At 42.0% G+C, this 22,157-nt stretch overlaps 2 protein-coding genes across 4 annotated transcripts in view; one reads left to right on the top strand and one right to left on the bottom strand.

Moving 5' to 3' along the window:
* Positions 1-8,776, top strand: part of LOC117786335 (chromodomain-helicase-DNA-binding protein Mi-2 homolog) — a 29,143-nt gene extending 20,367 nt beyond the window's left edge. The window contains exons 2-5 of one of the 2 annotated variants that reach the window (XM_034624528.1): positions 1,591-1,667; positions 1,734-1,986; positions 2,626-8,220; positions 8,286-8,776. In XM_034624528.1, coding sequence (XP_034480419.1) covers positions 1,591-1,667; positions 1,734-1,986; positions 2,626-8,220; positions 8,286-8,425 — 6,065 coding nt within the window. In that variant the 3' untranslated portion in view covers positions 8,426-8,776. Of the gene's footprint in view, positions 1-1,590; positions 1,668-1,718; positions 1,987-2,625; positions 8,221-8,285 lie in introns of both variants that reach the window. The other variant, XM_034624527.1, reaches the window with a different exon arrangement.
* A 943-nt stretch (positions 8,777-9,719) lies between these two features.
* LOC117786336 (ubiquitin carboxyl-terminal hydrolase 32) lies at positions 9,720-21,944 on the bottom strand. 2 transcript variants are annotated; one of them, XM_034624529.1, is made up of 14 exons: positions 21,572-21,944; positions 19,558-19,792; positions 19,221-19,497; positions 18,181-18,409; positions 17,286-18,124; positions 16,069-17,212; positions 15,298-15,603; positions 14,981-15,240; positions 12,809-13,488; positions 12,109-12,275; positions 11,861-12,048; positions 11,608-11,793; positions 11,081-11,548; positions 9,720-11,022 (listed from the first exon to the last, which is right to left on the bottom strand). In XM_034624529.1, the coding sequence occupies exons 1-14, from the start codon at positions 21,627-21,629 to the stop codon at positions 10,744-10,746; spliced, it is 5,316 nt and encodes a 1,771-aa protein (XP_034480420.1). In that variant the 5' UTR covers positions 21,630-21,944; the 3' UTR covers positions 9,720-10,743. The 2 variants fall into 2 exon arrangements, with proteins under 2 accessions (XP_034480420.1, XP_034480421.1); XM_034624530.1 differs by having other exon boundaries at positions 15,038-15,240.
* Positions 21,945-22,157: the final 213 nt, after the last annotated feature.

Here is a 22,157-nt window from a genome sequence, read left to right as displayed (position 1 = left end):
TGATTTTTTTATAAAAAATACTATACTTATTTTGTAGCAGCTTGTGTAGAAAAAATTCAATTTTAATTTGTGTATAACTAGTTAATTTTTGTTATAAATTATTATTTGTGTCTTTATAAATCGTACACGAATTATAATTTTGTTTAACTTGTTTTCTTTTTTCTTATCAAACATTTTGATGCTTACAATAAATTATTTATTTTATTTCGTTTGCCTGTTAAGACAAATTTTTGCTCAAAACAAAAAAAATTCAAAGAAATTTAAATGAAACGAGAAAATGAGAATAAACAAGAAAAGTACTAAGTAAATGAGTTATAGACATGATTGTGCGGTTGTATCAGAGCTATGCGGCCCCAAATGAGCTGTTTTGCTTTTAGTTTTAGAACAACTTTTAGCACGTTACAGACGCTTCCTTAAAAAATATATATATATGTATGTAAAAAAACGAAAAGAAAACCAAAACAAAATATCAACCAAGTAAATTAATTTGCTTGAAAAATTATAAAATAATTTGCTGAAACTCTAGTGTCCAAAACAATACAGAATTAAAAATAAAAATAAATCGAAGAACGTAAGAGAAAAGATGTAGAGAGAGAGAAAAAAACACAAAACGAATGTAATGGATGGAAACAACAAACAAATTTTTTTGTTAGCTATTTCGTTGCAATATTTTTTATATACCATATTTAAGTAGTAGAAAAACAAAACAAATGAAACGAAACGAAAAGGGAAAATCAAATGAAACAATGAGATCAAGTTGCAAAAAATCAAGCGTTTAAAATCGATTTGTAGCAATTACAAACACTATTAAAATGATATATACAATTTATATACAACAACAAAAAAATAATACTATATATATACCTATATACAACAATGACATTTGATAAGTAAAATTAAATGAGATGAAGGGGAACTTACTAGTTTTATATGCATAAATGCCACGCCCACACACCACAAACATAAATAAAACAAACAAACACACACACACATACACACCCACAGCATACACATAACTAATCTACTGCAATTACAAGAAATAAAGAAACTTATTAATGATAAACAAACAAGAAGAGAAAAACAAAACAAAAAAAAACATGATTGTGTAAGCCGCAAGGAGAAAAGGAGTAAACCAGATCAAGAGACATGAGAAAATTATTATTATTATTATTATTATAATTATTATTATTATTGTAAGTCTAAGAGCAAAACCGCTGACAAAACCAGCAGAATTAAAAATCTTAAAAAAAATGAGATATTGTTATATACTAGTAATTATTAAGGCGACAAACAAAACAACAAAAAAAGAAAACAGACAACAACAAAAAAAAACTTAACAAAAAAAGCAAAGAAAAATAGAGTCAAATAAAATATTGAATCGAAAAAAAAACCACAATTTCTTCATTATATTTCCGCTGGGCTTAAAAATCTTTTCAGCATTCATTATTCTTATATAATTTTGAGGAGTTTTTCGCTTGAACATGTACCACGGTAAAGAAAGAGCGTGCGTGAGAGCGATAGCACTCGTGCATGCGATCGTTTTTAGAGACATCCTATTAATCGATAACTATTTTACTTGCCGATTTATAGAAGAGGAAGAGGCGGTCGAGGATAATGCTCAGGTGGCTGAACTCTCCAATGACTCCGATGCGCCGTTGAAGCCCAATGTGAGTAAATTAATTACAATAACAGCGTATACTTAGACAACTGATTAATAGTGTGAGCTGCCGCAGAATGACGAGGATGATGATTATGATCCGGAGGATAATCGCGGCAAGAAGAAGAAGGGCAAGAAGCGTAAAACAAAGAAGGGCGAGGAGAAGGGACGCAAAAAGAAGAAGCGCAAGAAGAATGAAAGCGAAGAGGATAGCGATTTTGTGCAGCACGACGAGGAGGTGGAGTATCCAAGTACTTCATCCAAACGCGGACGCAAGCGCAAAGAAGAGAAGGAAAAGGCGCAAAAGGAGAAGGAATCTTCATCTTCAGGTAAACAAAGAAAGTTCAAAAGATATATGAGCTTAACTTATATTTTCGGTTTTTAACGAAAAATTCGAAATAGTCTTATTATTTTTCAAAAAGTGATTTATACTTATATAAAATAAATTATATAAAGAAGTTTATCACTGATTTTCTTAGTAGAAGAAACAATATAAACTTTGGTGCAATCCATGTTACTTCACATTTTCTTTACATTGATGTTTAAGTTATGTGAATAACTTTAGCACCTACATATATTTGATTTGTATAATAAAAGTTAGAAATAATAATTATTTTTGTGTATATAATTATTAAAAAAAATAAGTCCATTTTTAAATAATCATTATTAAATTCGAAAATAAAAACTATTTGCATATATCAGGGGTGCCCAGAAATCGAAACCAACCGAAAATCTCCCACAAATGTTTGGAGATTTGTGAGATAATCGGGTTATTTCGCTTTCTGTGACACCCCTGATAAATATGTTTAAAACCGGGAGGTATATAGCGAACAAATAGTTAAATAAAAAATTTAATTTAAATATTATTTTTAGTTCTGATGATAAAAATAAAAATAAGGAGATACAAATAGTTTTAATTTTTAAAATATAATAAAGGATAATTATAAAACCACATCTCGATCCCTTAGGCATGCCTTCTGTGGAGGATGTGTGCTCGGCGTTCAGTGTGTGCGATGTGGAAATCGAGTACAGCGAGGAGGATCTGCAGAGTCTGACCACGTACAAGGCATTCATGCAGCATGTGCGTCCCATTTTGCAGAAGGAGAATCCCAAAATTGCAGCACCCAAGCTAATGATGCTGGTGGCCGCCAAGTGGCGTGAGTTCTGCGAGAGTAATCCTCATATCCAGCAGGAGCAGCAGCAGGCCGGAGGACAGACGCAGCCGTCGGCAGCCGAGCCGGATGAGCCACGTTCATCGCGTTCGTCGCGCAACGAGAAACCCGATGATATCTACGAAGAGGAGGAGGAGGAGGAAGAAGAGGAAGAGGAGAAGAAGCCGCGACGCAAACGCAGCGGACGGAGCAGCAACAAAAAGGGACGTCGTCCATCGGCCAAGGTGCCCACCTTGAAGATCAAGTTTGGCAAACGCAAACGCGATAGCTCCGACGAGGAGCAGGATGCCAGTGGCGCCTCTGAGCGTGATTCGGATCTTGAATTCGAGCGCATGCTGCAAAAGTCCGATGACAGTGCCGATGAGAAGGATGCCAAGGATAAGGACAAGGACAAAGACAAGGAGAAGGAGAAACAGCCGACAGAGACTTCGGCGGCAGCAGCTGCTGCTGGCCAGGATGACGGGGCTCCCGTGGTGCGTAAGAAGGCCAAGACCAAGATTGGCAACAAGTTCAAGAAGAAGAACAAAATGAAGAAAACAAAGAACTTTCCCGAAGGCGAAGATGGCGAGCACGAGCATCAGGATTACTGTGAGGTGTGCCAACAAGGTGGCGAGATCATTCTCTGTGACACGTGTCCACGTGCCTATCACTTGGTCTGCCTGGAGCCGGAACTGGATGAGCCGCCAGAGGGTAAATGGTCGTGCCCGCATTGCGAGGCCGATGGCGGTGCTCCCGAAGAGGAGGACGATGATGAGCATCAGGAGTTCTGTCGTGTGTGCAAGGATGGCGGCGAGCTGCTCTGCTGCGACTCGTGCCCATCGGCATATCATACCTTCTGCTTGAATCCACCGCTGGACACCATTCCCGACGGCGACTGGCGTTGTCCACGCTGCAGTTGCCCACCGTTGGTTGGAAAGGCCGAGAAGATCATCACCTGGCGCTGGGCCGTCCAGCGTCGTGGCAGCAGCGAAGCCTCCACCTCGAAGAGCGCCAAGATGGGCAACCGTATCCGTGAATACTTCATCAAGTGGCACAACATGTCCTATTGGCATTGCGAGTGGGTCTCCGAGGTGCAACTGGACGTGCATCATCCGCTGATGATACGCTCGTTCCAGCGCAAATACGACATGGAGGAGCCGCCCAAATTTGAGGAATCCCTGGACGAGGCGGATACGCGTTTCAAGCGCATTCAACGTCACAAGGACAAGGTGGGCATGAAGGGCAACGACGACGACGACGAGGCTGCCCTCGAGGAGCGCTTCTACAAGAATGGCGTCAAGCCCGAATGGTTGATTGTCCAGCGTGTGATCAATCACCGTACCGCACGTGACGGCAGCACCATGTATCTGGTGAAATGGCGCGAGTTGCCCTACGACAAGTCCACCTGGGAGGAGGAGGGCGATGATATGCCCGGACTGCGTCAGGCCATTGATTACTATCAGGATTTGCGTGCCGTGTGCACCTCGGAGCAGACACGTGCTTCCAGCAGCAAGAAGAGCAAAAAGGGACGCCGAACCAAGAAACTCGAGCTAGATGATGAGGATAGACCGGTGAAGCATTATACTCCGCCGCCGGAGAAGCCCACAACGGATCTGAAGAAGAAGTACGAAGGACAACCCGCATTCCTCGATGATACCGGGATGCAACTGCATCCCTATCAGATTGAGGGCATCAATTGGTTGCGTTACAGCTGGGGCCAAGGCATCGATACCATATTGGCCGATGAAATGGGTCTGGGCAAGACCATACAGACGGTCACCTTTCTCTATTCGCTGTACAAGGAGGGACATTGTCGTGGTCCCTTCCTGGTGGCCGTGCCCCTCTCCACGCTTGTGAACTGGGAGCGTGAGTTTGAGCTCTGGGCTCCCGATTTCTATTGCATCACATACATTGGCGACAAGGATTCGCGTGCCGTGATCCGTGAGAATGAGCTGACGTTCGAGGAGGGCGCCATACGGGGCACAAAGGTGTCTCGGTTGAGGACCACTCAATATAAATTCAATGTGCTGCTCACCAGCTACGAGCTGATCTCCATGGATGCACCGTGTCTGGGCAGCATTGATTGGGCCGTTCTAGTGGTGGATGAGGCGCATCGCTTGAAGAGCAATCAGAGCAAATTCTTTCGCATCCTCAACAGCTATGCCATTGCCTATAAGCTCCTTCTAACGGGCACTCCATTGCAGAACAATTTGGAGGAACTTTTCCATTTGCTCAACTTTTTGAGTCGCGACAAATTCAACGATCTTCAGGCGTTCCAGGGCGAGTTTGCCGATGTATCCAAGGAGGAGCAGGTGAAGCGTTTGCATGAGATGCTCGGTCCGCACATGCTGCGTCGCCTCAAGACGGATGTGCTCAAGAACATGCCCTCCAAGTCGGAGTTTATTGTGCGTGTCGAGTTGTCGGCGATGCAGAAGAAGTTCTACAAGTTCATTCTGACCAAGAACTATGAGGCATTGAATTCCAAGAGCGGTGGTGGCTCCTGTTCCCTCATTAACATCATGATGGATCTCAAAAAGTGTTGCAATCATCCGTATCTATTTCCCTCGGCGGCTGAGGAAGCTCCCACCTCCGCCGGAGGCATCTATGAGATCAATTCGTTGACCAAGGCAGCTGGAAAGCTAGTGCTGCTCTCCAAGATGTTAAAGCAGTTGAAGTCGCAGAATCATCGTGTGCTCATCTTCTCGCAGATGACGAAAATGCTGGACATCCTGGAGGATTTCCTCGAGGGAGAGCAGTACAAGTACGAGAGGATTGATGGCAGCATAACGGGTACACTGCGTCAGGAGGCCATCGATAGATTCAATGCTCCGGGCGCCCAACAGTTTGTCTTTTTGCTCAGCACACGCGCTGGAGGATTGGGCATTAATCTGGCCACCGCCGATACCGTCATCATTTACGACTCGGATTGGAATCCCCACAACGATATTCAGGCCTTCTCGCGTGCCCATCGTATTGGCCAGGCCAACAAGGTGATGATCTATCGCTTTGTCACCCGCAATTCGGTGGAGGAGCGTGTGACGCAGGTGGCCAAGCGCAAGATGATGTTAACCCATCTTGTGGTGCGTCCCGGCATGGGAGGCAAGGGAGCCAATTTCACCAAGCAGGAACTGGATGATATCTTGCGTTTTGGCACTGAGGATCTCTTCAAGGAGGATGACAAAGAGGAGGCCATCCATTATGATGACAAGGCCGTTGCGGAACTTCTCGATCGCACCAATCGCGGCATTGAGGAGAAGGAATCTTGGGCCAATGAGTATTTGTCCTCGTTCAAGGTGGCATCCTATGCCACCAAAGAGGAGGAGGAAGAGGAGGAAACGGAGATCATAAAGCAAGATGCTGAAAACTCGGATCCCGCCTATTGGGTTAAACTGTTGCGACACCACTACGAACAGCATCAGGAGGATGTGGGACGCTCCCTGGGCAAGGGTAAACGTGTGCGCAAACAGGTGAATTACACAGATGGCGGCGTCGTGGCAGCGGACACCTCACGGGATGACTCCAACTGGCAGGACAATGGCAGCGAATACAACTCGGAATATTCCGGCGGCAGTGATGAGGATGCCGGCGATGATGACTTTGATGAACAGAACGGCGAACGCAAGGCCAAGCGACGTCTGGAGCGACGTGATGATCGCCCTCTGCCGCCGCTCCTCGCACGTGTTGGTGGCAACATTGAGGTGCTGGGATTCAATGCCCGGCAGAGGAAGAGCTTCCTCAATGCAATCATGCGATACGGCATGCCACCACAGGATGCCTTCAATTCGCAGTGGCTGGTGCGGGATTTGCGTGGCAAATCTGAGCGTAACTTCAAGGCATATGTGTCCTTGTTTATGCGGCATCTCTGTGAGCCGGGAGCGGACAATGCCGAGACCTTTGCCGATGGTGTGCCGCGAGAGGGATTGTCCCGTCAGCATGTGTTGACGCGCATTGGCGTCATGTCTCTGATCCGCAAGAAGGTGCAGGAGTTTGAGCACATCAATGGCTACTACAGCATGCCCGAGCTGATCCTCAAACCGTGTGAGCCAGTGCGTTCAGCTATCGGCGGCGCCAAACAGGAGCAGGCCTTGGACTCCACCGGCTCCACGACGTCGGCAACGGGCAAACCACCGGCGGAGAGCGCCACCACCAGCAACAGTGCAACACCAGCAACAAGTGCTGCTCCGAGTCCAGCGCCAGCTTCCGAAAAGAGCGAAGATAAGGCCACTGTGGATAAGGCAACGCCCGAGAAGCAGGAGCCCAAATCCGAACCAGATGCTGCCCAGGACGAAGATAAAAAGGTGTCGGATGCAGCTGTCAAGCAGGAGAAGATGGAGGAGTCTAGCGATGTCGAGGCCAAGTCCAGCACAGGACTCGAGGCGCAGGCGGTCAAGAGCGAGCCAACCAAACTGGAGCCCAAGGAGGAGGCCAAAGAGCTGGCACAGCCCAAGGAGCTCAAGGAGGAGCCCAAAACCGAACAGAGTGACAACAAGGAGAAGGAAAAGGAAAAGGAGAAAACTAGCAGCGATGAGAAGACAACAACAACTACACCAACAACTGCAACTACAACTCCAACCACAACTAATCCAAACACCAGCACAATCATCGATGATGATGACGACGATGTGATGATTGTCAAGGAGGATGGTGAACTGGAGAAGCCCAATGCCAGCTCGAATAATGCCAACTCACCCAAGGATCAAAAGGGAGCAGCCGGAACAGCTGCAGCTGGAGCTGGAGCGGGTAAACAAGTTGAGGATAGCCTGGAGGTGTTGAAGCGCAAGTTCATGTTCAATATTGCCGATGGTGGCTTCACAGAGCTGCACACCTTGTGGCTGAACGAGGAGAAGGCAGCGGTGCCTGGACGGGAATACGAAATCTGGCATCGTCGCCATGACTATTGGCTCTTGGCCGGCATTGTCACACATGGCTATGGACGTTGGCAGGATATCCAGAATGACATACGCTTTGCAATCATTAATGAACCCTTCAAAATGGATGTGGGCAAGGGCAATTTCTTGGAGATTAAGAATAAATTTTTGGCCCGACGTTTCAAGCTGCTCGAACAGGCGCTGGTCATTGAGGAGCAGCTGCGTCGTGCGGCATTCTTGAATCTCGCCCAAGATCCGAGTCATCCGGCAATGTCGCTTAATGCACGCTTCGCTGAGGTTGAATGCCTCGCTGAATCCCATCAGCATTTGAGCAAGGAATCTCTGGCAGGCAATAAGCCCGCTAATGCGGTCCTGCACAAGGTGCTCAATCAGCTGGAGGAGCTGCTCTCCGACATGAAGAGCGATGTCTCACGGCTGCCGGCCACTTTGGCCCGTATTCCGCCAGTGGCGCAACGTCTGCAAATGTCCGAGCGTTCGATATTGTCGCGTCTGGCGGCCACAGCTGGCAATGCCTCCAATGCTGGTAAATTACACATTATCCACATCGATTAAGACTTCTTTTAACATGTTTGATTTTCTATTTCCCAGCTCAATTGATGGCACAATTCCCCGCTGGCTTCCAGGGCACCACCTTGCCGGCGTTTACGGGCGGACCCGCTGGCAACTTTGCCAACTTTAGGCCACAGTTCTCGGTGCCCGGACAGCTGTCCAACAATGCCGGCTCCTGAACGCCTAAATGTCAATCCTCCTCCTAAGCGCATTCAAATTCCATGGAAATTAATTACTCTTCAGCTAAGAATTTAATTACGAATATTAAATAACATACATACCCAACAAACGCATGCATGATGCATACATACATACATATATATACTATATTTATCATAAAAATAATCATTTGCAATGAAATTATTACAAGCAGTTCACAAATTAATTACGAGTATTTGCCGCTTTCAATTTAATAACATATTGACAATTATATACATATATAATAATGTTTAATTACTTATTGTGTGATTTCATTTTATATAGTTACACCTACAATATAAATTCCAATAACATTGCAAAAGAACAACAAACTCAAGTGTATTTATTATTATTGTAAAAAAATTAAAGCTTCATATTTTAATTAATTGGGTTTAGAGAGGAGGAAAATAACCAAATGTTCCTATCAGGTGTGTTTTAGAAATCTCTAGAGATTTTAAAGAAAAATGTTTTTAAAAACAACCGTTCGAAATGTTGGTGTTCCTCAAATGTTAGAGATTTAATACTTTCGAACTTATTTTTTTTGCATTTTTACTTAATTTAAAGATATTTAAATTAAATGTAATAAATATTTAATTTTGTTAAATCTCTCAATAATTTTTTGGACATTTGAAAGCAATGGTTTCTTTTTTTCAAGAACACCAACAATTACTTTTGGGTTGCGCTAGCGCTGTTAGAGATTTGTAGAACACACCTGTATCCAATCTTTTTGGATCATTATCTATTTTTGAAAATAGTGGAATGAAATACGGATCAAGGGGACTTAGTCAGTCTCAAATATTAATGTATAGATTATAGGAATCTAATTATTCAATTGAGAGCTAGAGCTAAAGCGGAGCATAATCTTTAGTATCTCAATTCACCCTACAATAGCTAATGAAATCGGGGAAATTAGCAATTAAAAGTATGCAACAGTATTCTTGAGATGCAGAGGACAGCTTAGTTTAAAAGAAAGCCTGAAAGTATCGGGCAATATTTAACATTATATCTGGAGACACGTCGTAGGTTAATAGGTAGGTGGTCTGTTTAATTGGAATCCTCCTGGAGCGCAAGTCATGCACCATCTGTAGCCTGGTCTTTCTCACAGCTGTCTTGCTACAGTGTCGTCAGAGTTGCATCTGCTGGGGCATCTGTGACGGACATCACTGTAACAAATAAATGGTTAGCAAACCAGTCGTCTCCCCGCAAAGCGAAAGGTGTTCATGAATCGAGTGAAAATTAAATTTACACACACTTTGGTAAGTAAAACGAATTTGATTCAAGCGACAGATTTTTTATTTGATACTTGTAACATTTGTTTCAGTTATTTATCATGCATATATTTGAATGTATATTAAGTATAAATTAGTTAAGTTTGTATATGCATTTATATGCAGATTGTAAATATCAAATACATAATCATTACGACATTATAATGTCCTTTGATAAGCGCAATACTAATTTCAGAACCAATAAATTGGTACGTTACAAAACCAATGCACACACATCATATATCATATGAGTAAAATATGTGAAATTCGTAGCATATTTCCAAAGATATATATTTATATGTATATTGCTAATTAATATCATGTTTTCGACAACATTTGACGAGCAATTTGCCGTCCATAGGCATTTGGATATTCATTTAGATCTCGATTTTAATCTTGATCCTATTTACAGTAGTTACAAATAAATGGAATTGCATACTTAGAATATGCATATACACGTACATATTTATGAATAAATGTAATTAATTACAAGCGGGGCTCTAGCGGGCCTAATACAAATTCCAAAGTACAACAAAAAAATAAGTGATAATTCAAAATGAAACAAAAAAAAAAAAGAGAAACAAATGTAACAAACAAGCTCTACACATTGGCCAAACTGATGTAATTAAATAATCTAATAATAGTAAGGTAATTAACTGACAAAAACAAATTATAAGCGAATCTAAGTTTGGAATTATACATAGATTTAAAATATTTATAATTATTATAATATGGTACACACAGTAAACAAAATCACATTTGCCACGCGAACAACAAAAACTCAAGAAAATTTGCACCCTAAATTCAGATATTGTGGGGCAACTAATAAAACTAGAACAGCAAATTAGCTTATAATAGTAAATAACAAAGAGTATAAGCACACACACACACACTCATACACGCATCTACACTCAGACACATATCTACACACATACTTGCAAATTAAATAGAAAAGTATACAGATTTAAGCGATTGATCATAGCCTTTAGCCCTTTTAGCTGCTGCAGAAGGCAACAAATACAATTCCAATATTACGATATTGTGCATAATTTCTTAAGATCGCCGTCCGCCTCATCCACATCCAGCTGCAATGAGGCATCGTTGGACAGCGCCCGTCCCTCGATGTTGGGCAAATATGGCTCATAGTCGAGACCCTGCCGTTCGTAGAATAGCAAATAGGCAGCGCTCGGATCAATGTTTGGCTTATGCGATATCTCGCGACAGGAGCTATCATTGTAACAATACCAGGAACCAGTTGTGTTTGATGCATAGGAAATGTAGTGACCACCATTTAGCATGCCCGAGTGCGACTATAAAGAAAATAAATTGAATTAATTATTTAATAGGTTGCAGTTTTCTAAAACTTACCACCACGGCGTACAGCTTGTATCTGGGATCGAATTCATCAACATCTGCTTTGAGCTTATGCTGATGATAGTCTTCGAATTCGCCATCCACAATTGGTGTCTTTGTGAGGCTGGTGGAGATTAGACGCTGTCGTCTGGCCGCATTACTCGATTTACTCTGACGCAGCAGGTTGCCAGCTGTGTGTGGCATTTCCTTTGTTGTTGTGGAGGCTTCTTCGCTTGGTGGATCTGTATCTATTGGTTTTGACTCGACTTTGTCGCTGGCATCGACTTCATCCAATTCGCTGACAATTTCATTGCTTGCCAAATCCCTTTTCAGCTCGAGCAGCTCCTTGTGCCGCAATATCGTCTCCTGCGGCACTGAGGCCAAATAAGGTGTTGGATCAAAGTCATCAAAGGGAAAGTGCACCACTTTTTGCGACTTCACCCACTTGCCGTTGACGCAATTGAAACGCTTCAAGTGCACAATCTATTAAAGATCATTCAAATATTAAAATGATGCAGTTCATTTACGAGATGATGTCTCACCAAAATGGGTGGCAATTTCCATATTTGCAGCTTCTTGGTCGCTGGCTTTTTGCCCTTGCAATGACTACAGTGATACCACTGTTCCAGCTTCTCCTCGGAGGTAAAGGCGCGCAGGCAATGATTCAAATCCACGGGCTCTACTTGTTCCCGCCGGCTTATGGCAATTGTCTCATGATCCACCCAAAGCTGAGCATAGTATATAAATGTAATATGATGTATCCATCGAATACGGCTTCAATTGATGTCAACTCACCCGCTCCAAGGTGCTCTGATAACGTAAATGCAATGCAGTTGGATCCCAATCGATGGCAATGGTAAAGTCTTCAAAATATTTTGTTGCTGGCGTATAGGATAAAGATGCTGTATACTCCGGTGCACGTTTCGCTTCCAGATTAGGTAACGATGGGCACTTCACATTCATTTTTGGCGTCGCTGCGTTGTCTGCAAAAGATTCATATTAGAAATGCACCTTAAAGGTTGTTATCCTATTGAGGTACTCACTGGGCGTCGTGTTAATGGGCGGTAGGGCACCCTGGAGCACATATTCATTGTTGCAACGGATTTCACAGCCGCGACAGAAACTTGACCAGGGACAAATGGCGCAGGTGAGTCCGTCCGCTTTGACGGCTCGCAGCGTAAAGGGAAAATCATAGCCCAGACTGTCATCACTAAAAGAAAAAGATGGAGATGAAATATCAGGGATTAAAAATAAAATTAGTAGAACCAAATTATAACTAAATTAAGTTACATAAACAAAGTTTTTATTTTATTCTTTAGTGTTCTTCAATTACACAAAAATTTAAAAACAATTTCTTTTTTAAATAAATGTTGAAATTTAGTTAGTACTAAAATCAATTCCTAGTCCCCGCGGTTTCTCTAAAAATGTATTTATTTGAAATTTGTAGCGTGTTATTATTAGCGTATCTTTCGAGATTTTTGTGTCCAAATCTGACAAGATTGGTATCAAAACTCTAGTTAGGTCCATGGTATTATAGAATCAAAGGACCAATTGTCTTGAAAACATAATTTGCGTTCATGGAAGGACTAAAAACACAAATTTTTTCAACTCAAAAAGCGCGGACTAGAAATTGATTTAAAAAATAAGGTTTCTTGGTGTAAACATCTTAGAATTGAGTAAAGGTTACAAACATTAATTTTGTAAAAATAAATCGTTGCACCCAAATATCCATAGTTGACTTACCAGTCGGCAGCATGATTCGCCTGTTCGGTGGTAGCTGGCAAAGGACTCAGCAGACGACTGACTTGCTGCCAGACGGCGCAATACAGATCCTTGTGGGTGCCGCCGTCGCAATTGGGTATGAGCAGGGGGACACCAAAGAGACTGGGTCGCGTCTTATGATAGGAGAGGAAGTAGCTGTCGTGGCGAGTGATTTTGCGATGGACAGCTACCAGATACTTGCCCACCTTGTAGGGTTGCGAGGAGCGGCGTGAATAGACGCCGCTGCTAGTTTGATTACCGCTCGTGCTCTCCGGCTGTGAAGTAGTTATATGCTGATCCGGCTCCTCGCCCACCTCCTCATCTTCAACATCAACATCATCTCTATCATCATCATCATCGACGTCCACATCACGATCGTGCAGTGTGTGAGCTGTGCTCAAACCACTGGAGTGCTCATTGGTGGTGCGATAGGAGGCGCCATCATCGCTGTTGCTGCCATGTCGACTCCCAGCCAGCTCGGCAACCGGCATTGGCTCCGTCAGCGAGCTCTCCATGGAGTTCTCGCCCGAGTGATTCGTATACGATGGTGAACTGGTGTTGCTCCCGGTGTGCAGCAGTTTTGTGGATGAAATCCGCTTTTGTTGTGCAGCCGCATCATCCATAAAATTGTTTTCCGGGCTGCAGCTGAGGATCAGCGACTCCTGTTTCGAAGTTTTGCATTAATTACTTTAATTACTTTACATCTATGTGAGTGTATATATATGTGTGTGTGTGCATGTTACGTCTGTAGTATGTGTGTGTGTGTGTTTAAGCTTTTGCAAATTTTAACAATTAACGTAAACTACTCGTAAAAAGGCAACATTTTTATATAAACTAGGATAAACGCTCAAAAATCTACAACATTTGAAATTATTGCGGGTGTTCAGAATTAGATTTATACTATATCTATGTATATAGTACTATTTATAAGAAGGTATATTAAAGTTTTTTAATATTTGTTAATTAAGTGGGCATAATAACTGGTGGTTTCTGTGGTTGCAAATGAGTAAGAGCAGCAATTGCAATCTGTACACCAGAGAATGATTCATTAGAAACAGAAATTTATATTAAAAAATACTGCTATTAGAAATTATATTTGAAATTATTTAAAATGTAAACAACTGAGGACAGTCTTTAATAACAGTGGCATGTTACGTGTATGTTTAACAGTAGCACCAACATAGCGTAAACAGTCAGCTAAAATATCTTTTACATTTTTATAAAAGTGTATATTGAATAATTAAAATTGTACTAAAGATAATTTAATTTAATTATTTAAATTAAAATTTGAGAGGTCTTAAATTGTTTTGCTAATATATAATTTTATTATTAAAAACGGAAACGATTTAAAATGCAGCTTTAACAGGATAAAATACAGTATAAGTTAATAATAGCATTCGTTATATATTTTTTAGAGTTTAATAAACCATGAATCACCCTTATGTACAATTGTAAAGCTAAGAAAATGTCTAGACTCAATAAAGAGACTAATCTGTACCTGAGATGACGAGCTAAAATGTACAAAAAAACGGTACAGAGAAAATTAAAAAAAAATCAATCATTTGCATATCTGATGAGTAACGATAACGATAGGTGGTGAATCTATGGTTGAGAATTGTTTTAAAGCAATAAATTTACAATAAATATCTTTTTTTAAGGCCAGCAACAAATTAAATGTATGTGTATTAGTATCAAAGAGGATAGGCATAGAAATTACAATAAATTACAAAATTACAAGAGTATTTAAGAGAGAAATTTTAGACTAGATAATATTTGAATATAGGTGCGTCTACGAAATCAAATAACAATTACAAAGTTTAGACGGGGTGGAGGGTATACATTAGATAAGGTAGCCCACAAACCAAACAGATTTAACATATTGGTATTTAATATATATAGATTTCGTAAAACAGACGAAAAAAGGCAATCAGAAATGTTTGCCAGAATATGCTGCTGAATATTGAATGTTGAAATTGAAATTCTTATTTTATTTGTTTTTTTTTCGTTATAGAACTTTTTACTTTTATAATTCATCATCGTCGCTGGAGCGAGTTTATCCTAGGCAAATGGGGGTAGATTTGATATTTGATAATTGAAATTGATAGAATCTAACATATTAAATACGTGTATGTTAATATAGTTTAGAAGCCATACCTTGAAGCAAAAAAGACTGTGGGGCATGCACTCTCTTTTTCCAAAGCACCGGCTTACCTTTCCGGCATCATCTGGCTGCAGTTCGTGCACTTGGCCAGCATTGCTGTTGTATTTGGTCAACTCTTGAACATCTGTGCTGCTGTTGGCAATCTCCTGACCATCTCCGACATGCCCATTACAGATAACACGCGACGAGGACGTACGATTTGAGATCTGCAACGTGCTTAGCGATGAAAGCGAATCCTGTGCTGTTATTAACGCTATAAAGTGGACAAAGATTAACAGGACTTATAAATAATGGCAATATCAACATTTACCCGAACTGCGTTGTATATCCTTGAGTCCCTGCTCTATGTGCATGCTTAATGCTGAATTGGATCTCGTCCTGCTATTGCTTTGTTCCGGTAATTGATACACATATAGGTCCTTGGCACTCTGCGTTCGCAGCTTGTCCTCATCGGCGAGCACCTGACGTATCTGCGAGTTCCACAACTCACAGACGAGCATTAAGCTCGGCTGCAGCGGACAGAGCGTGGATAGCTTATGCTTCAAATCGCCGTATTTGCACTCGGAATTCAGACGTAGACCATACTTAATGGGCACACTGCCATCTAGCAGTATTACTGCAAAGATACAATAAATTACATTTTCGATTTATTATAAAAGCTAGGAGAATATTAAAAAAATTGGTCAACGTCGGTTAGGGAATTTTTTAAGAATTCCCTAGGGCCTCCCTAACGAATGTCATGCAGAATTCCCCTTATTGCCCACAGAATACCTTGACTCATTCCTCAACGATTCTTAGGTGTCGCGTTCTGAAGAGGATTGTTACGTTACAAAAATACATATATGATCACATCAGCTATGGGTAGACGAAAGGTCCCTAGAAATATTCTAAAGCCAACTTGATTTGCTTAGAATAGACAGGAGCCTATGTATATATATCAAGTTTGGTGTCTCTAGCTCTTAGTCTTTGAGATCTAGATCATACAGACGCACAGAGGAACTCGGCTATAAAGACTAGTTTGTTGATGCTGATCAGAAATCCATATAGTTATTAATGTCTCCTTTTAAAAGTACAAACTTACCCAACACTTCCAGATACACATAGTTCTCCACGGGCAGCGGCAGACTGAGCAAACTGAAGGGATCGAAGCGCACGGACTCGTGACCGCAACCAAGACAGCTGACTTTTGATTTGAGCTGACCATAGAACAGATCTATGATAATGGATTGATTGCGTGCATGATGTTGGGACCACGCCTCGGCGGCAACAATCTTATCGGGTCGCCCATTGGAGTCCTTGAGTTCGCTGTACGGTTTCTCCATGACTCGATTGAGGTCCTCGTGCAGTGCATCCAGCAACCATTCGAGCAGCTCCTGCGAATCGTGCTGTCCACCGCCGGCAAACTGTGGCGCATGTTTGTTGACACAAAAGCGCAGCTTTAGCGGTGCCACGGAACGTGTTGTGGCCGTCCACACCTCCTTGAGCAGCTCCGCATAGCGCATGGCCAGTTGTCCACGGGTGCCCAGCTTGTTGGCCGCATTCAGCTCGAAGCGGTGCATCTGACGGTGGAAATACTGTGCCAAAGGTTGTGTGTTAAACAGCACTTGAAGTGCCGCATTCATAAAGCACGTGTTGCCCAGATTGTGCAGCCCCGTGGCACCCGGAGCATGCACGGACATGATAGAGGTGCGTGTCATGCGTCGCCGATCCCCGGGACAGGTGCCCACTTGACCACTCTGGGCGGTGGCTAGGGAGCCGAGCTCCTCGGGCCAGGTAAGATCCTTATTGCGTATCTCGAGCAGCAGCTGATCGTTGTCACGTATCACCAGCTCCTTCAGGCACATGGTATCCTCCTCCAGCAGTATGGCACTATTATCCAGTGTTGCATTCGACGGCGGCACATGCCACAGACGTATATCTTCCGGCTTCAACCTCAGCTGTTCGCAAAGGAACTCACCCACCTGACGCACTGTGGCAAGTCGACTAAATGCCGCCGTGTACGCCAGATAACGTTTGGGTGGCTGCAACACACTACTAGCTGCAATGGCCGCATAGCCACCTCCAGAGGCCAGTACTCCATATCCACCACTTGTCGTTGATCCCCAGCTGCTGATCTGCGTTCCAGCTCCGACGCCCGTGGATGCAGTCTGCGCCTGATGCAGCAAAATGCGAAGATTAAGCGGATAGAGCTCCAGTTCCACCTCCGAGTTAGGTGGTTGTATCACCTAGTACAGAGAAAATGATAAGGATTTGAATTAAAATTAATTGAACATGGATTTATTGCTCATATTGCTATACCTGACGTGGTAATGGCAGATTATCGCCATACCAACGATTTAACGCCTTCCACAGCGACTTGGGAACTAGCTCAAAGTCGTGGCTCTGCACCAGAGGCGTGTCCCTTTTCAGATGTCCCCCCTCGCCGGTCAGAGTGCGTATATTGCGATGGGGATTCATTGTGATCAGATTGCTGTTGTCAATTGGTCCGGGACGTTGTTGTTGACCACAGTGACGCCCCGCTGAGATGCCGCTGCTGCCAGATCCAGAGCCCAGGGAATAGCTGTCGTGCTGCTCCAGGCTGTGGGTGTTGAAACTCTCATCACAGACGAGTGCCTCATCGACCGCACTGCGTTGACTGGCGGTGCGTTTGCAATACTCGCAAGTATGCGCCGTGTGCTGGGTGTACTGCATCCAGTTGAGCCACCAATCCCGTGATATCAAATACCAGAACTGTCCAACGCGGTAAGGACGACGCTCCTCGCGTTGCAGCCAACCACGAACAATATCGTATTCCATGTGCTTGCATTGTGGCCAGAGGCCAAAGACAATGTGGCACAGCTCAAAGATCAGGTCCAATAGAGGTTGCATTAGTCTCAGACCACATTGAACATTCCACAGCATGAAATCCTCCGCCGTAAGTGAGACATTGTCCCGTGTAAGAGTGCTGGGAGCTCCGTCAGGACTTTTGCGCTGGGCAAACTCCAATAAATCGCTGATGACATGCTGTTTGGTCAGCTCCTTGTATTGTTGTGTATCGCGATTCTCCTTCGCCACAAACAGCAGCACGTTGATCATTTGCAGCGTCTCCTCGTGACTCAGCACACCATCGCGGTCCACATCAAAGATCTTAAAACAGACTGCAAAAACCAAATGAGATTAGATTTGATAAATAGTTTCCCATTACGACACTTACACCGAGTACGTTCCACGCCGGGACCACGACAGGCGGCACTGACGCCACAGCAGAGCTCCTTGAAGTCAATGTGACCATCGCGATTTTCATCGAAGGCATTGAAGAGTCCAGCAAGCGCATTCTTTGGTATGGGCGGACTAATGAGCGGCCCCAGAAACTGCAAATCAATTTGACCATTCTGTGAAGTGTTCTTCAAGCGCCAAAACTCCTTCTCCAAGTCGCCAATGTCCTGTACAATAAACGATGACATTATTATATATGATACTTCAAGCGAATTAAAAATTGTTCAAACTTTAAATGATAAAAATAAAGGATTTAAAGGGTAAGGGCATCCCTTACCTTGAAATAATAGGAAAAATTGCTATAATTTATTACACTCCGGTAAAATTTTAAATTCAGATAAAAAGATACGTTAAAATTTCTTAATATCTAAAATATTTTTTTTTTAATCTTACATTTTATTCTTACTTAAAAACTTCTTGTTTTGTAACTAATAACTTTGTTAGTACTACTTGTAAATATTCTTAAAGGGAATCATTACAAATAACTAAACTTTTTATAAAGTCAATTGTTATGTAGAACTGGGGGGGAAATACACTTATATTCCCTTTGTGTGGATCGGGGAGGAAAGTGTGACCTCAATGTGTTAAATCTAATCTAATCATCGATTGACTACAAAACTGAAAACTTATAAGTTTGAAGAACAGTCAACATGTGATTTAATTGTTGATAAAATTGCGTTTAAATTTTATGAAATTGATAGTTTGGAATTTTCATTAAATTACCACTATTAATTAGTTTAACATTCCTGGAATATCATGGCTAATATCATTGACAACTTGATTCATATTTCATATACAATATGTTTCTTGCTATATTAACCCAAACATGATTTAAAAAGTGAGAAAGGGCGAATTAAATGAAGTAGGAATAATGTCATCTTGGAGTTTGTCAAAATACTGCTTAACAGTATATTGAAGTAAATTTAATGTACATAAACTCTGGAATGGAAGGAGAATATATATTCTTTAGCTTCTCACCTTTTCCTCCAGGTGCGTAACTCCGGCTAGACTCTGATAAAAGGTGGGGGTTTCTAGCTCAGAGGTGAGACTGACACAATTGTCGGCCAGCAGCCATTTGGACAGGACCGTGGCATTACGATGCTTGATTATCCAATCCTGGAACTGTTCGAAATTGGCTCTTTCGCTTTGAGCAAACAAGGAGACGCTCTCAAACGGCGCCAGGTTGACATTACGCACATACTCCGACTTAATGATGTAGGTGCCAGCATCGTTGCAATACAAGTTCCATAGAAATCTAAAAAAACCAACATATTAGTATACATATTTAATACATGTAATGTATCAATTTACATACTTAGTTTTCTCCTCCTGGGTGCCACCTGTGATCAGCACCAGTCCGCAGAGCAGATCCTTAAAGGATATGCCGCGCTGTGTACCACCACAGGCGGCATATAACATGTCCGTGATCTTCGGCGGAACACCCTCGCACAGCACATCCTGCTGGAATGCATTCCGACTGAGATAGAGGCGACCCACGCCAGCTGATTTCTTGAAGGCATCTTTCAAGCGTCTCAGCTCGGCATCGCTAACTGTTGATTAATTGATCAATTAATTAGATAGATTGAATTTAGGTATAAATAGAAATAAATAAATCACTGGGTCTCCAAGACAAAAATAAAAATGATTCGGGGAACACCGAACACGTTTTACGATCATGCGATTTCACACCCACCGCATCTAATGGGAAACTTGTGACGTTGCCCCGTTTATACAAATCTTGACATTCAAATTTTGGCTTAAAAATCAAATACCCCTATTTTAATAACATACATATTTGCATTAATAAATATATTGACATTGAAATATTTTATAACATTTTTTTAATAGATATAGTAATATTCTTAAATTTTTTTTGAATTTTTGTTAAATTATAATTTTGATCTTTTAATAGTAATACATTGGATTTATTTATTATGATATTTTCTCTGGAAACTAATCTGTTGATAAGAAATGTGTCTGAAAGGTGTAATATGTACTTAAAACATTTATATTTGGAGCTTTCGATCTTTTTAAACTGGAAATCAATAACATAAGATGAACTATTCATTTCCATATTTCATTTAAATTGTATTATGTGTAAGTTGCTGAATCATGCGCTTTATTTATTTATACGTAACCACAGATGATATCGTAACGCACTTTACGTTACAAATGTTCAAAATAATGCCGCTAAACGTGAAACGTTAAACACGTGATTAATTAACTGTCAATATTAAATGTCGATTATATGTAGCTACTGAGCGGGGGCGTGTCTCTAGGTGGAGGGGGGGTGGGGCGGGGGTTAAACATAGCAAGCAATTCATAATCTCAAATTGAGCATGAGAAGGCAATGCGGAATAATTTTATGATTGCAAAGAGAATTATTATTATGCGACGCTTTTGCTTTGGTTTACTCATTTTCTTTTATTTTTTTCTATTGTAGTTTTTCTTTTATTAATTTCTGCATTGGACTTGTATGCAGTTGGCAGTTCAAAGGGGCAGGGAATGTTGCAAAATGCCACTGGACTTGCATACATTTTTATAAGACGCAAACCGGTCTGTTGTGTGCCAACAATCGAGTCCGTCGAGCACCTGGAACCACACGAGTACGGTGGGGAGGACGTGGGGGACAGGTACAAATATAGACGGGGCATCTTATCAGCAACGCTCGTTTTCTTTACCTTAGCGGTTGCTCATAAAATGACACAACAACAAGAACAGTAGCGAGATGAATGCCGATGCAAATTGAGAGAAAAATTGGACAAGGAAAACGACAATAACAACTACAACAACAATAATGAATAACGCAAATGCAGATGTCATCGAACGTATAAGAAAAAGACAACAACTCTTTTCTTTGTATTGTCACAACGATATTCACGCCTCCGCCCCCTAGCCCTTCCGAATAGAAGAACCACTGTTAGACAACGGAATAACGCGGCTGCTGTGCTTTTCTATTGTGACGTCACTGACTGCGACGACGCAAATACTCATACACTTGCAGCACTCGCACACACACACACACATACACTAACACACGCATGCAGTGCTGAAATTTGCACACAATAACCCAAAACTAAAGAATAAGGTGGAAATGAAAAGAATTAACAGAGTCCAGCAGCAAAAGGCAGCAATAAAAAAAAGCATGGAATATAGGAATGGAAACAACAACAGAATCGATAAAGCGCAATTACACCTGTGTTAGTGCATACTATTATTGTTTTTGTTCTAGAACTTGATGTTGCGTACTCGTTATGACCCATTTTTAATATGTGTGTGGATGTGAATGTCTCAGAAAATTCTGCCAGAATTTGAAGGTTAACACTTACCACGTTTGACTGCATCCTCGTAACTGATGCATGCATGTTTGGATTCTTTTGTACCCATAATTGGCTGGGCGACGACAGCAAATTCTTGAGTGCTGCTGCTGCTTCTACTGCTGGCGTCGCGTCGTCGTCGTCGTCTTGTGACTTCACTTCTCACATTTGTTTATGTTATTTGTTGCCGTTGCCGGACCTTGAGAGTAAATCACAGACACAGAGTCATATGCATGCAAAAGCTAAACTTTTTTAAATTTTATTTGTAAATAAACTTTTTTTGTCACACTTTCATTGCTTTCAAGAATAGCTGTTTCTGGCTGGAAAGCATCCGACCGAGACGGCACAGCTGATTTACTGGCGGTGCTGCCAGCTTGTTTTAGTAGTTATGCACGTACTTCGGAGTTGCCACACGGTCCAAAAGGTTGAAACCATTCTCACAGTATTGTCCATCACAGTTGCCCCAGAATATGCAATTGCCGACGCCACTGTAGCAAGCCCATTGGCTCTCGATCCAGAAAGAATCAAATTAAATAGAGCACTATGAACATGGCGTGTGTAAAGACACATAAAGATTAGCGCAGATTTCGTTGGCTTT

The sequence above is a fragment of the Drosophila innubila genome (genome assembly GCF_004354385.1).
Source record: "Drosophila innubila isolate TH190305 chromosome 3L unlocalized genomic scaffold, UK_Dinn_1.0 0_D_3L, whole genome shotgun sequence".
NCBI classification, from domain to species: Eukaryota; Metazoa; Arthropoda; class Insecta; order Diptera; family Drosophilidae; genus Drosophila; species Drosophila innubila.
This window is presented reverse-complemented; position numbering and strand designations above follow the sequence as displayed.